The 12,260-nt window shown below is 38.1% G+C and overlaps 1 protein-coding gene across 1 annotated transcript in view; it reads right to left on the bottom strand.

The window, feature by feature from the left end:
* Window positions 1-8,029, bottom strand: part of LOC146002176 (odorant receptor coreceptor-like) — a 76,626-nt gene extending 68,597 nt beyond the window's left edge. The window contains exon 1 of the mRNA XM_083139894.1: window positions 7,381-8,029. Within this exon, the coding sequence (XP_082996020.1) occupies window positions 7,381-7,977 (597 nt within the window). The 5' untranslated portion in view covers window positions 7,978-8,029. The remainder of the gene's footprint in view (window positions 1-7,380) is intronic.
* Window positions 8,030-12,260: the final 4,231 nt, after the last annotated feature.

The following is a 12,260-nucleotide window of genomic DNA, read 5'->3' as shown; positions in this document are numbered from 1 at the left end:
AGTTTCCACGGTTGAACTGACATCGCGGTAGTGACAACAGCAAATTTGGTTAGCATAAAATAACGCAAAAATTAAATGGGCTCAAGTTTGATGTAGCTCGTTTCTATGTAGGTCTACTGCATAATTTTTATTCTGAGTCAAAATCCCAGTATCTATAATATTTGATCCGACGGTAGTTAGTTACAATACTGAGAAACGACAAGGAACGTGTGTGTGGGTGCATGAATGACGTCGGACGGTGCAAAACGATGTACTGTAACGTAATGTAAAGTTCCTAAGTGTGTTATACTCTACAGTGTCTCTCAAAAGTTTTAGGACAACGACATTTTAAACTAGGCAACCCAATTTACAAAAAGGCGTTGGTGGGTTGCGTGTAGAGTTAGGCTCAATTTCAGGGTTGCCACATGCACAATAGATATTTATAAAATACGCGAAAGGAATAAAAACAAGTAATATTGTATAAAATTATTAAAAATATCACTATTATATCGCAAGTGACAAAATTCTTTCTGAAAGAAAAAAAATAGGTTTTCTAGTATTTCATCGTTGATGAGTCTAAAGAAAGGAAAAGAGGTGAGAAAAAACGAAAGGTGACAAAGGAAAGGAGAGAAGAGGAAGAAGAGAGGATAGACAAGGAGAGGAGATGTAGTGAGGAGAATGGATAAAGATTCTAGGAGAGATGAGGAAAATGGAGCAAAGAAGAGAGAAGAGGAGACGAGAAGAGGGGAGTGGAGAGTAAAGCAAAGGAGAGAAAAAGAGAAGAACGAAAAGAAGAGGAGAAAAGTGCAGTGGAGTCTGAAATGTAAGACAGGAGAGGAGATACGAGGAGTGGAGAGGAGTGGGATGGAGATAAGATGCGAGGAAAGTTGGGAAGGCGATATGAGATAAAGCAGAGCGAGCAGAAGGAGGGGAGAGGAGAAGGAGAAGGACAAGAGAAGAACAGAAGGAACTGAAGAGAAGAGGTAGTTGCAGAAAATATCGTCTCAGCGTCAAAAATTGATGCATTGGTCAAATTATCGACATGAAACATTCAATAACATTTTGAAAAAATTGGAGAATGTATTAGATCGTTTCAAAATGCCTTTTGGCTTAGTTCAGACCAATGTAAAATCATCCATGTAAGATCTTTGATTTTACCTGCGATTATACCACTAAAAACATGAATGTAATTTGAATATTTATAAGAATTATCCAATTCCTGTCCACTTCTCGGTTAAGTGAAATGAAGATTTTGTAATTTAATATTTCCACTCCCCCATCGTTAATTCCAAACTGAATCATTCCGTTTCACACTGTATGGACAATGAACACAATGAGATAGATATAAAACTTACGAAAATTTTCTGCCATAGGAAGGGTTTGAACCTACGACCATCAGATTGACAGTCCTGAACGGTAAACACTATCCTACAAGCTTTCGCTCCTGAAAGTAAGTAGATGGAGCTGAATAATGTGAAATGTAGATGCAACTCTCCTCCTACATGGAATTTGCAAAGAATACTTGTTTGTAACAAAGAAAACGAAGGTAGTACGACTCGGCGAAAACATTTAATGGAGATTTGCACATGCAGAAAACTTTTCATTCGATATTTGTAGAGGTATCCTTGCATTGAACATGAGTGAGAAAAGGGGTAAAATTAGTATGTCCTGAATTGCCACAAATATAAATAGTTATTTCATTAATATTTGTCAATGTCTTTGAAGCAGTACATAATTATCGTTAGAGTATCATAATTCACGATCTTATACATGAAAATATCCCTTTGAATGTGTGTCAATTCATTTACTTGTTTAATTTTTTTATAAATTCCATATGCAGAACAATGTAGCCACTATACACTGCTATTACAAATAATGTTACCATGCTCTTGTTTATAATCAAAGGAGAATTAAAAAAAGAACACCTAGTATGGAGGAGCGTACCTGGGACCGTAATATATGCTTTCAAGAACTCTAACCAATACACTGCGCCCTTTGCTTCCCTTGGAGCAACAGTTCTTAATTATTCTGTCGCGCGAATTTTGTAAACGTTATCCTGCAAAAAGAAGTTAAATACTCTGTACTTCTAGAATTACTCTATACACATGCATTTGAAATGTAACTCTCAATTTATTTCTTCGTTGTTAGTATATCTAAGCTTGTGAATATACTTTATTTGTAATTTTATAACGATTACATGAACAGCTACGAAATAGTTCCTTATAATAAACTCCGGTTGACCAATTTGCCAATATAAACAATTGGAATACAGATTGTCTTCGAGCTTACTTTGTTAAAAAGGAGTGGATACACCTATTACTATCCTAATACTTATTCAATAAGATTTCTTGTCTGTCAGAAATTATGAATTAAACTATTGCAATTTGAGCTAGTACCCACCTAGCCGCCTCTGATGAAATCTATCCTTCTTCATGTTCTCCTTCAAATTCGACTTTGGTCACTTGTAACTTGCTGGGTGCAGACACTGTGCATCGACGCACAGTGTTTTGCGATAAGAAGCGGCCTTGAATAGCGTGAGTGAGTCACTTTGAACGCGAGCAAGCTACGCTACCAAGCTTATCTGCATTTGAAAACCAAGTCATTTTCTTCACCGTTTCCGAACGCGATTGCTATTGTAGAAGTATATATTCTCTCAAAAGAACACGAAAGGAAATTTGACCAATATTCTCCTGTCATTTAAAACTAAATATTATCTATTAAACGAAAAGTTCACGATTGTCAATAAACGTATCTGAGCATAAGGTGGATGTAAATAATAAACTTAATAGAAAGATTCTCCAAAATTTCTCTCACACTGTCTACGTCAGGCCAGTACCCAGGGGGGGCATGGGGCCATGCCCCCCTCGAACCCTGAAAAAATATTTAAATGTGAACCATTCAATAACTACGAAAATTACATCGTCGATTTTAGAAATGTGTAAAAATTTCAATTTTGTTCTTACATAAATAAATCTGTTTCTTGCGCAAAAGTCTTCAGGCTGCAATATTGGGAAGTTTTAGTTTTATAACCACTGATGCAAGGCTACCAGATGTCCGATTTAGCGATTTACTCAGGACAGTGCGTTACTTTCAATCCCTGTCAAAACTTTCTCGAACTGCAATCGTGATGCGAGAATGTCCCTTTATTATTGTTTTTTCTTAACTCACAATTAGACATGTTCTTTATTGTAATAATAATTCCTAGTACGCAGCTTTTAATTTATAAATATATTATTTTCTAAACATAGAATCATCATGACTTTTCAATGGCGCTAGCACTATTTGAACTATTTTGTAATATCTGTCTCTCTCTCTCTCTCTCTCTCTCTCTCTCTCTCTCTCTCTCTCTTATATAATAATAAAAATCCTTTTCTATAGAAATATATTTTCTATTAATAATGTATAATCGCAATAATAAGTTAGAAGAAATAACTCGCATTTTCGCAGCTACCAATATTCTCGTTTTTCACTTCGAAAATTATTTCTCGAAGTTATCTGCTATACTACAAGAAAGCAATTCAAAATTAAAGTAAAAGTTCAACTACATGTACCCAACGACATTTACAATATTGGAGGGACAGAACACTTAAATATTGTTGTTTCAAGGCGTGGTGAGGACGTGGTTTAGTGGTTAGATTTCTCGATTGGGCTGCTAGCGGTCCCAGGTTCGATCCTCCGTACTAGGTGTAGAGCGCATGGTAACATTATTTGTAATAGCAGTGTATAGTGGCCACATTGTTCTGCATATGGAATTTATTTAAAAAATAAACAAATAAATGAATTGACACACATTCAAAGGGATATTTTCATGTATAAGATTGTGAATTATGATACTCTAACGACAATTGTGTTACGCTTCAAAGACATTGACAAATATTAATGAAATAACTATTTATATTTGTGGCAATTCAAGACATACTAATTTTACCCCTTTTCCCACTCGAGTTCAATGCAAGGATACCTCCGCAAACATCGAATGAAAAGTTTTCAGCATGTGCAATTCTCCATTAAATGTTTTCGCCGAGTCGTACAGTGGGATCCATGAGTATTACCTTGCAAATTGTCCATCACCATGTTCGTGCACTTTATTTGACCCGATAAGAGCTTCAAGAATTAAAAGAAAACTCAAAACAAACTGTTGACAACTTCTTCACCAGCATACATAAAAATCCATCGCTTAAAAACACACAGGATGCAAGAGAAAAATTGATGAAAATAGTCATGGACAATTTGCACGGTAATTCTCATCGATCCCACTGTACTACCTTCGTTTTCTTTGTTACAAACAAGTATTCTTTGCAAATTCCATGTAGGAGGAGAGTTGCATCTACATTTCACATTGATCAGCTCCATCTACTTACTTTCAGGAGCGAAAGCTTGTAGGGTAGTGTTTACAGTTCAGGACTGTCAATCTGATGGTCGTAGGTTCAAACTCTTCCGGTGGTAGAAAATGTTCGTAAGTTTTATACCTATCCCATTGTGTTCATTGTCCACAGAGTGTAAAAGGGAATGATTCAGTTTGGAATTAATGGTGGGGGGAGTGGAAATATTAAATTACAAAATCTCCATTTCAACGAACCAAGAAGTGGACAGGAATTGGATAATTCTTATAAATATTCAAATTACATTCATGTTTTTTGTGGTATAATCGCAGGTAAAATCAAAGATCTTACATGGAAGATTTTACATTGGTCTGAACTAAGCCAAAAGGCATTTTGAAACGATCTAATACATTCTCCAATTTTTTCAAAATGTTATTGAATGTTTCATGTCGATAATTTGACCAATGCATCAATTCTTGACGCTGAGACAATATTTTCTGCAACTACCTCTTCTCTTCAGTTCCTTCTGTTCTTCTCTTGTCCTTCTCCTTCTCCTCTCTCCTCCTTTTGCTCGCTCTGCTTTATCTCATATCGCCTACCCTACTTTCCTCGCATCTTATCTCCATCCCACTCATCTCCACTCCTCGTATCTCCTCTCCTGTCTTAGATTTCAGACTCCACTGCACTTTTCTCCTCTTCTTTTCGTTCTTCTCTTTTTCTCTTCTTTGTTTTACTCTCCACTCCCCTCTTTTCGTCTCCTCTTCTCTCTTCTTTGCTCCATTTTCCTCATCTCTCCTAGAATCTTTTTCCATTCTCCTCACTACATCTCCTCTCGTCGTCTATCCTCTCTTTCTTCTCTCCTCGGCTTTTCCTCTTCTCCTTTCGCTTTTTCTTTCTCCTTTCCTTCGTCACCTTTCGATTTATCTCACCTCTTTTCCTTTCTGTAGACTCATCAGCGATGAAATACTAGAAAACCTATTTTTTTTCTTTCAGAAAGAATTTTGTCACTTGCGATATAATAGTGATATTTTTAATAATTTTATACAATATTACTTGTTTTTATTCCTTTCGCGTATTTTATAAATATCTATTGTGCATGTGGCAACCCTGAAATTGAGCCTAACTCTACACGCAACCAACCAACGCCTTTTTGTAAATTGGGTTGCCTAGTTTAAAATGTCGTTGTCCTAAAACTTTTGAGAGACACTGTAGATACATGTATACGTACTCTATATTGATTCATTAATTGATTTGCTTTATTATACTTCGCTTTTTGTGCCACTATTGGCTAATTTGCGATGATGTGTATGAGTGATGATATGATGAAATTGATGAATGAACACTCGCAAACATCCATGCCTAGGCCAGAATTCGAACCCGGGACCCCTGGCGTCGTATCGCGATGTGTTAACCACTCTGCCACGTGGTCAGCACGTATGCTATAATAAATAAGTATAGCACATATGTGTATCTATTGGTAGTTTGTACTATGTACTATAATCTAGGTGCACGTGGAGTTCTCGGACACTGCATATACGTTTTGTTAGCCCGCGATGTTGTTGGATATATAAAGCTATTATAAAAAGTATAAATAACTGTTGCTGTCGTTAAAAATTAACTAGTTGAAGGCAAATCGATACTCGCTTGCGTCAGAAGTATATCGAAAACACTTCGAGATAAAGTACCAGTAGTTCAAATAATTATAGTTCCGATAGCTACCACTTGTCAGCGTGGTAATCGCTTGCTATTGCCACTCATTTTCCCCTACCTATGACAATACCCGTTGAAGGTACATAGTGATTCGGATCCCACTTTAGAATGTAGATCCAGTCCCGATTAGCTTTTCTGTACATAAAGTAGACATAAAGTAACAAATCAATCAATCAATCAAACCCCTAGCTATGAAACCACGGTTTCTGAGTTTAAACCACGCGACGGGTATATGTCTCCTTTGTGAATGTTTCTTCGTTTATTTCATCACATCCTCATCTTCAACATTAGTCAAAAGGTGACAGTAAAGATAAGTAAAGAAGTAAAATTAACGAAATCAATGAATCATTTTTATTCAAACTTTATCTTGTTTGTTTGCCCTAAAAACTGAAAAATGACCTAATTATATGAGGCGTTGAGGATACGAAGGGCGAACTCAACATTAGGAGATTTTTGTTTCCATGACTTGGTTTGTCAGGCATTAGGGAATATGCTAGATAAGTTTTTGTTGAAGACGGCCTGCTAACCATATAAAACTAGGGCTGACAGAAGCTCTCCTATCTTCTAAGAGCGGTTGAGCTCCGGATACGAAGGGCGAACTCTACCTCGGACCCCGCCCACCCAACCCCTTCGCTTCGCTTGGCACGTGGCTTACTTTGCCCGTCACTTCTATTGCGCACGTTGGTGGAATGTTATCACGATCTCATTACGTGAAGTATGGATAATCGACGTTCAATCTGGCCACAGTTAAGTTACCGAGTCTTTATGATTCCCCTGTACCTGTTCCCCCTGCAAAATTGAAATATATTCGAGATCTACTGCCTTACGTTTCACTACCATGGTCACCATACTTCACAACCATTCTGGAAAATCAACCTGGAAATAGCTCCACGCCAAACGAGGGTGACGCTGAGGAAATAAGACGAAAAAGTGGATTACGATAACTAAGTTACATATTGTTCAGTTTAAAATAAAGTTATAATAATGTTTTAAGTTCGATGAGAAAAAAGTTGTGAGTTCTGATTTTGTTATTAGTATATCGTGCAATACAGATCCTTTCATTAGTATTTTTGTGCAATAAAGTTATTTTCATTTCAAGTCTTGTTTCCTCTAATTTTTTCCTTGACATTTATTTCCTTTACTTACTTTCGAATGTTTGTTATAGATAATATTTCTTAACAAAATTTAGACATCCCAGAGCAAAAGTAGCTAAAATGCCTTTTTTGTTGAGTTCGCCAGAGTGCAAAATTACTTCAATGCGTTTTTCTCGAAACCAGCATTTGTTGAGTTCGCCCTTCGTATCCGCAACGTCTCATATTACCTGTGTGCCTGAGTCTGTGAAGAAGTTTGGTTTCGCTAATTGCCTTACCTGATACATATACGCTATCTGGTAGCCAGGGGACGTTGTTAGGTTCATAGGATACCACGCTCCAACAATCAGCCGTGGCTTCTCCACCGTCATTGTTACATTATCAACAATGATGTCCTCGAATCCGCTGTCGAAGATGGGGGAGATGATCCACGCCACGGAAAAAAATGCGTAGAAAATCGCGGCGATGATGAGCCACTTCGCCGCTCTTCTCTTCGTTCTGTTTAGGGTCTCCTCATCGTTTCTCTCAAATATGGGATGCGTCTTGACCTCGTCCCACAATCTCAGGGTCCTTGCTAGCCTCTTTCTCCGTGACGCAACATAGATCAGCTTTATTACGCCGTGAATCCCAAGCATTGTTGTCACCACGGCGGGTACAAGCTTTGTCAGGTCGCTCAAACTGAAGAAGATCTTCAAGAAGCAGAAAGCCATGTGGAGAAATGTCAGTGAGATTTGGATGACAGAGTACGAACCTCTGAAAAATTGCAACATGGGGGCTTTGTTGGTGTGGAAATCGAGAACAAAGTGCCCACAGAATTGTAGAAATGTGATTTGTGGGGATAGGATCCTCAACAAGCCCTTCGATTCCCACTTCATCTTGAGAGCTTTCTAACCACCTCTCTATAGTGCACACCACAATTCAACTATATCAAGAATGTTTCGATCAAAAATATTACAAATTCTTCCAGCTCTTCCGCCGATACCTCCCAGTGGTAGCAGAACTTGCCCTAATTTGTCAATTCCGTTTTGCCAACAATATCACTCGCCAGCTCAAAGACATACTCAAGTATTCCCTTTTCCAAGACAATTAAGTATTCCGATCAGAACGACTGGCCAGAGTGTCATTAATATGCCTCTAATGAGTTTTAAAAGATTGTTTTATCGTCTCCTTCCAGATAATTACAGTCCTCTTTTTCATCAAACAAGGATCTTTATGAAGCTGAATATTCTTTTGAAGTTAACAACCAGAATTTCGACAGCCTATCGAACAGTTCTTGAATGACCTCTTATTACTAACTTGTTCAAACATTATAAATATTTCTGCACTATTTCTCTAGAAAATCTTTGAGGCGCAGTTAGTTCACTGGGGGGTAATTTTGTGGTGCCATGTAAGTCCACCTTTTTTGCAATCTCTCTCCCATAAAAAGAAATCACTCCAAATTTTGAAATCATAAAGCGCCTTTGTATTTTGCAACCCAATGTACATTGCTTTGAAATGGGTTGCATAATGGTTAGGATACGTGTCTTTTGTACCAGGTTCAAGGTGTTCTACCACAGTTAAGGGTATATAAATATCCTTATCTGTGGTTCTACACTACAGGGTAAACCTGGGGAAGACTTGCATTTTAGAGTGAGGTTACAACGTGAGGTTGAGGTCGAGGTTGAGTCGTGATATCGATTCAAATCGTGAGGATAATTGTGAGGGTATTTGAGGGTTAAGCTGACACGTGAGGGAGAGGGTGATGGATCTTTAAAAATGTTATTACACTTTGAATATACAAAATTATTTTATCATCCTTTTGAACAACTTTTGATAAAAGCTCTTTTGTAGAATAATACACTTGTTGAATAGTTTTTCATTTCATTTTTGGTAAATTATTTTCTCTGACACTTCACAGTTCCTCAAGTACCCCAGGTGAAAAGTGTTCGATTTAAGGATCTCTTCTCGATAGATGAGATTGAGAACGTGGCCAACATATTTTAGACTAGATGTCGTCAATTGAAACTCGACTTACATGAGACCTAGAGCTGACAAGACGAGACCCAGACTAGACTAAGATGCAACCATCTAGACGAGGGGTTATCAAAGTGTTTGCTATCGCAGCTCCCCTCTGCTGCCAATATCTGCACACGTCTCCCTTCAATAATAATACACGTAGTTAAATACATGTGATGTTACCATGAAAGATAAATACAAAATCTCCTCATGTGTTTACTTACTGTTGGTACACATACAAGAAATGAAAATATAATGTTTGATTAATACAGCTAATGCACAATTTCTTAATATTTATAAGTTGGTGTCAATTCATCCAGCGATATGATATCCATTAGATAAAAACCATAAATACAGATAGTAAGCCAAGCTAGATAATAGATGTTAAAAACAGGCTTACAGCAATGTTTGGATTATTTCACTTAATTGTAATCCTGTTTGTCAACATGCTCAATGTACAGAAGCAATCACCAATACTTTTATCTTTAATTTCTCTCTTACAGGGCAACATTGTTTTGAAGGCTGACGTCTTGTCTGATAAGTGCAGGATTCTCTTGTACGTACATTGTAGAGATACGTTTAGAACATTCAGTTTGTAGAAAATATCGGAAAGGGATACCAATGTTTCTACGAAAGCACCGCCAATGAAGGTTTTAGTACTTGCATGATTTACTCTACAAGGTACGAGGGTAGTTCCTGCCTCAGTTCAAAAACAATGCCGAGGGATTGATTGATTGACTGATGGGGTGTTTTAAGTGCACTTTATGCACAGTTTATGTACAGTTTAAAGTCGGATCCGAACTACTATGTCCCTCCCCCGTGTATCTAACCCAAGACCCCTTGATTACAAGATGACGACACTACCATTGCCCGATCGGGGAGATCACAATGCCGAAGGAAAGCCAATGTTAGTTGAAGTAATACAAAAGAAGACACTGATATATTTCTATTAACACACTTTTAACTATCAGTTTTTTTCTCGAAAGTTCTCGAGCCTATGCGAATCTTTGGCGCCTCCCCAGGGAAGCGAGCCCTACAATCTGTAATAATGCGATCATTACTTGATCCATTTTTTTATATGTATATTAAATGATTTATTTGGGTTGGTCGGTTTTTAGTTTCATATGTTTTGATAATTTTAGGGTGCAACTTTTGTGTATGTCTATGTATTCCTTTACTTTTGAATTCTTGGCAGTTGGGGTAGCTAGGTGTGTCGCTGGACAGCCGACCAGCGGAAAGTTTCTAGTAACGGTTAGGTGATTACTGGGGCCTATAAATAGGAAGGGAAGGGAGCAGTGGCTCTCAGATGTTTGGCGGAGTACGGCGATGTATCTTCATCGCTAAGGGGAGCGGCTGGGCGAGCTTTCTTTCCTTACTATGTGAACCAACGGGGATGTTAACTTTCTTTCTTCTAATACACACACTTGCTCCTTTCTAATTATTTCAATAGTACATTTCATGTGGGAAACCGGGTACACACGTACACATACCTTCAGCCACCTTTTTTGGTACTGAAGGGATATTCTTATTTACTCGTAAAGCCAGTGGCTACACGAGTCTACATACTCTCTTCAAGAAGGGGGGACAGGGCACACTAAAATGTGGATTTTGCGAATAACGGCCAAGATTTAAGTTATGCAAATAAGATAATATGATAATATGTAATGATTCGAGTATCTATTGTCAATAGTTATATCCACAGAACTTCAACTACTGCATGTTTTGAACCTAGGGACAAGGTTTAAAAATGTATTTGTGTGTATATTGAAGACGCGAGCTGTGAATCGCCTAAATATACAAAATATACCTTTACAAATTTGAATACAACTGATGCAGACCGTTGTCTCGATTCAGAATTTAGTCATTTTATCGTGTAAAGTTTTCAGTTCCGAGACAAAGACGAGACCCATTGTTCCGAGAACGAGAATAAGACTAGCGTTTCATGGTCAAAATACGATGACAACGAAACTGAAATCATACTGTGTTATAATTAAGCAAATCATGTGCGGATACCTAGGAACCATTGATTAGTTTCTACACTTGATAACGGAAAATACGTAGGTGCCCCATGGTCCTATGGTTAAATACACTGAAATGTGTAGTACTTGCTGCCTAAATTACATGGCACTTCAAACACACATACTTCAAGATAACATATCCCACAGCAGTCGTCTTCTTCTTAAGAGAACTAGTTAGATAAACCATTAATTTTAACGGAGGCGATATAATCCTCAAGTGTTACTAGCTAGAAACCGTCAGGCATTAGGAGTTTTGGGAAATTAAGTCCTGATTGAATCAGCCTTTATGAAGTTCTGTAATTCTATATCTGCATTTCCACAAATATACTTTAATGAAAGAAAAAAGGAGCACTAGTTATTTTATCCACGAAATGAGGACACAACTCCAAGTGTTCAGCATCTCCATATGCAGTAACTGTGTATGAGTATGATGTAGGTTGTGAGTAATTTGAAATACAAAAAAATACTTATATAAGGGTTACCCAAATGAGAGTGAGACCCTTCTTTTTTTCGGTAATGATTTATTGGTTGGAATAAAATATGAACATACAGGAAGTAAAATTGCTCCATGGGTGATATATCCTCTACACATAGTTACCTTGTCCCAGCGCGTCACAAGGGTATGGATACCCTGAGCGATGAACGTCCGTGGTTGACTGCGGAACCAATCTTCAACGGCGTCACGTTGAATTCAACATCGTTGGCGAACCAGTGGCCCTTCAGATGTCTTTTAAGTGGCCCGAAGATGTGGTAGTCGCAGGGCGAGAGATCAGGGCTGTAGGGAGGATGGTCGAGGACTTCCCAGCGGAAACGGCGCAGAAGATAACGTCACACCTGTGCAACATGAGGGCGTGCGCTGTCGTGCAACAGAAGAACCACATTTGACAACATGCCAGTTCGCTTACTCTTGAGGGCGATTTGAGTTTGTTTATGGTAGTGAGACACGCATTCCCATACACGTTCTTCATACGATGATAACTTTTGGCTCCATTAACACTTCTGCTTTCAGAAATTGAATAACTGCTCGCTGGACCCGTTTGGACGAATCCATGTTGTGAAAGTGCTTGTGCACAACACACTGCGCCGTCAGACCATACAGTCCGCTTTCTTACATACAACACCACCTACCAGAGCAAACACAAAGC

This window comes from Lepisma saccharinum, chromosome 18 (assembly GCF_977018435.1).
Source record: "Lepisma saccharinum chromosome 18, izLepSacc3.1, whole genome shotgun sequence".
NCBI classification, from domain to species: domain Eukaryota; kingdom Metazoa; phylum Arthropoda; class Insecta; order Zygentoma; family Lepismatidae; genus Lepisma; species Lepisma saccharinum.
This window is presented reverse-complemented; position numbering and strand designations above follow the sequence as displayed.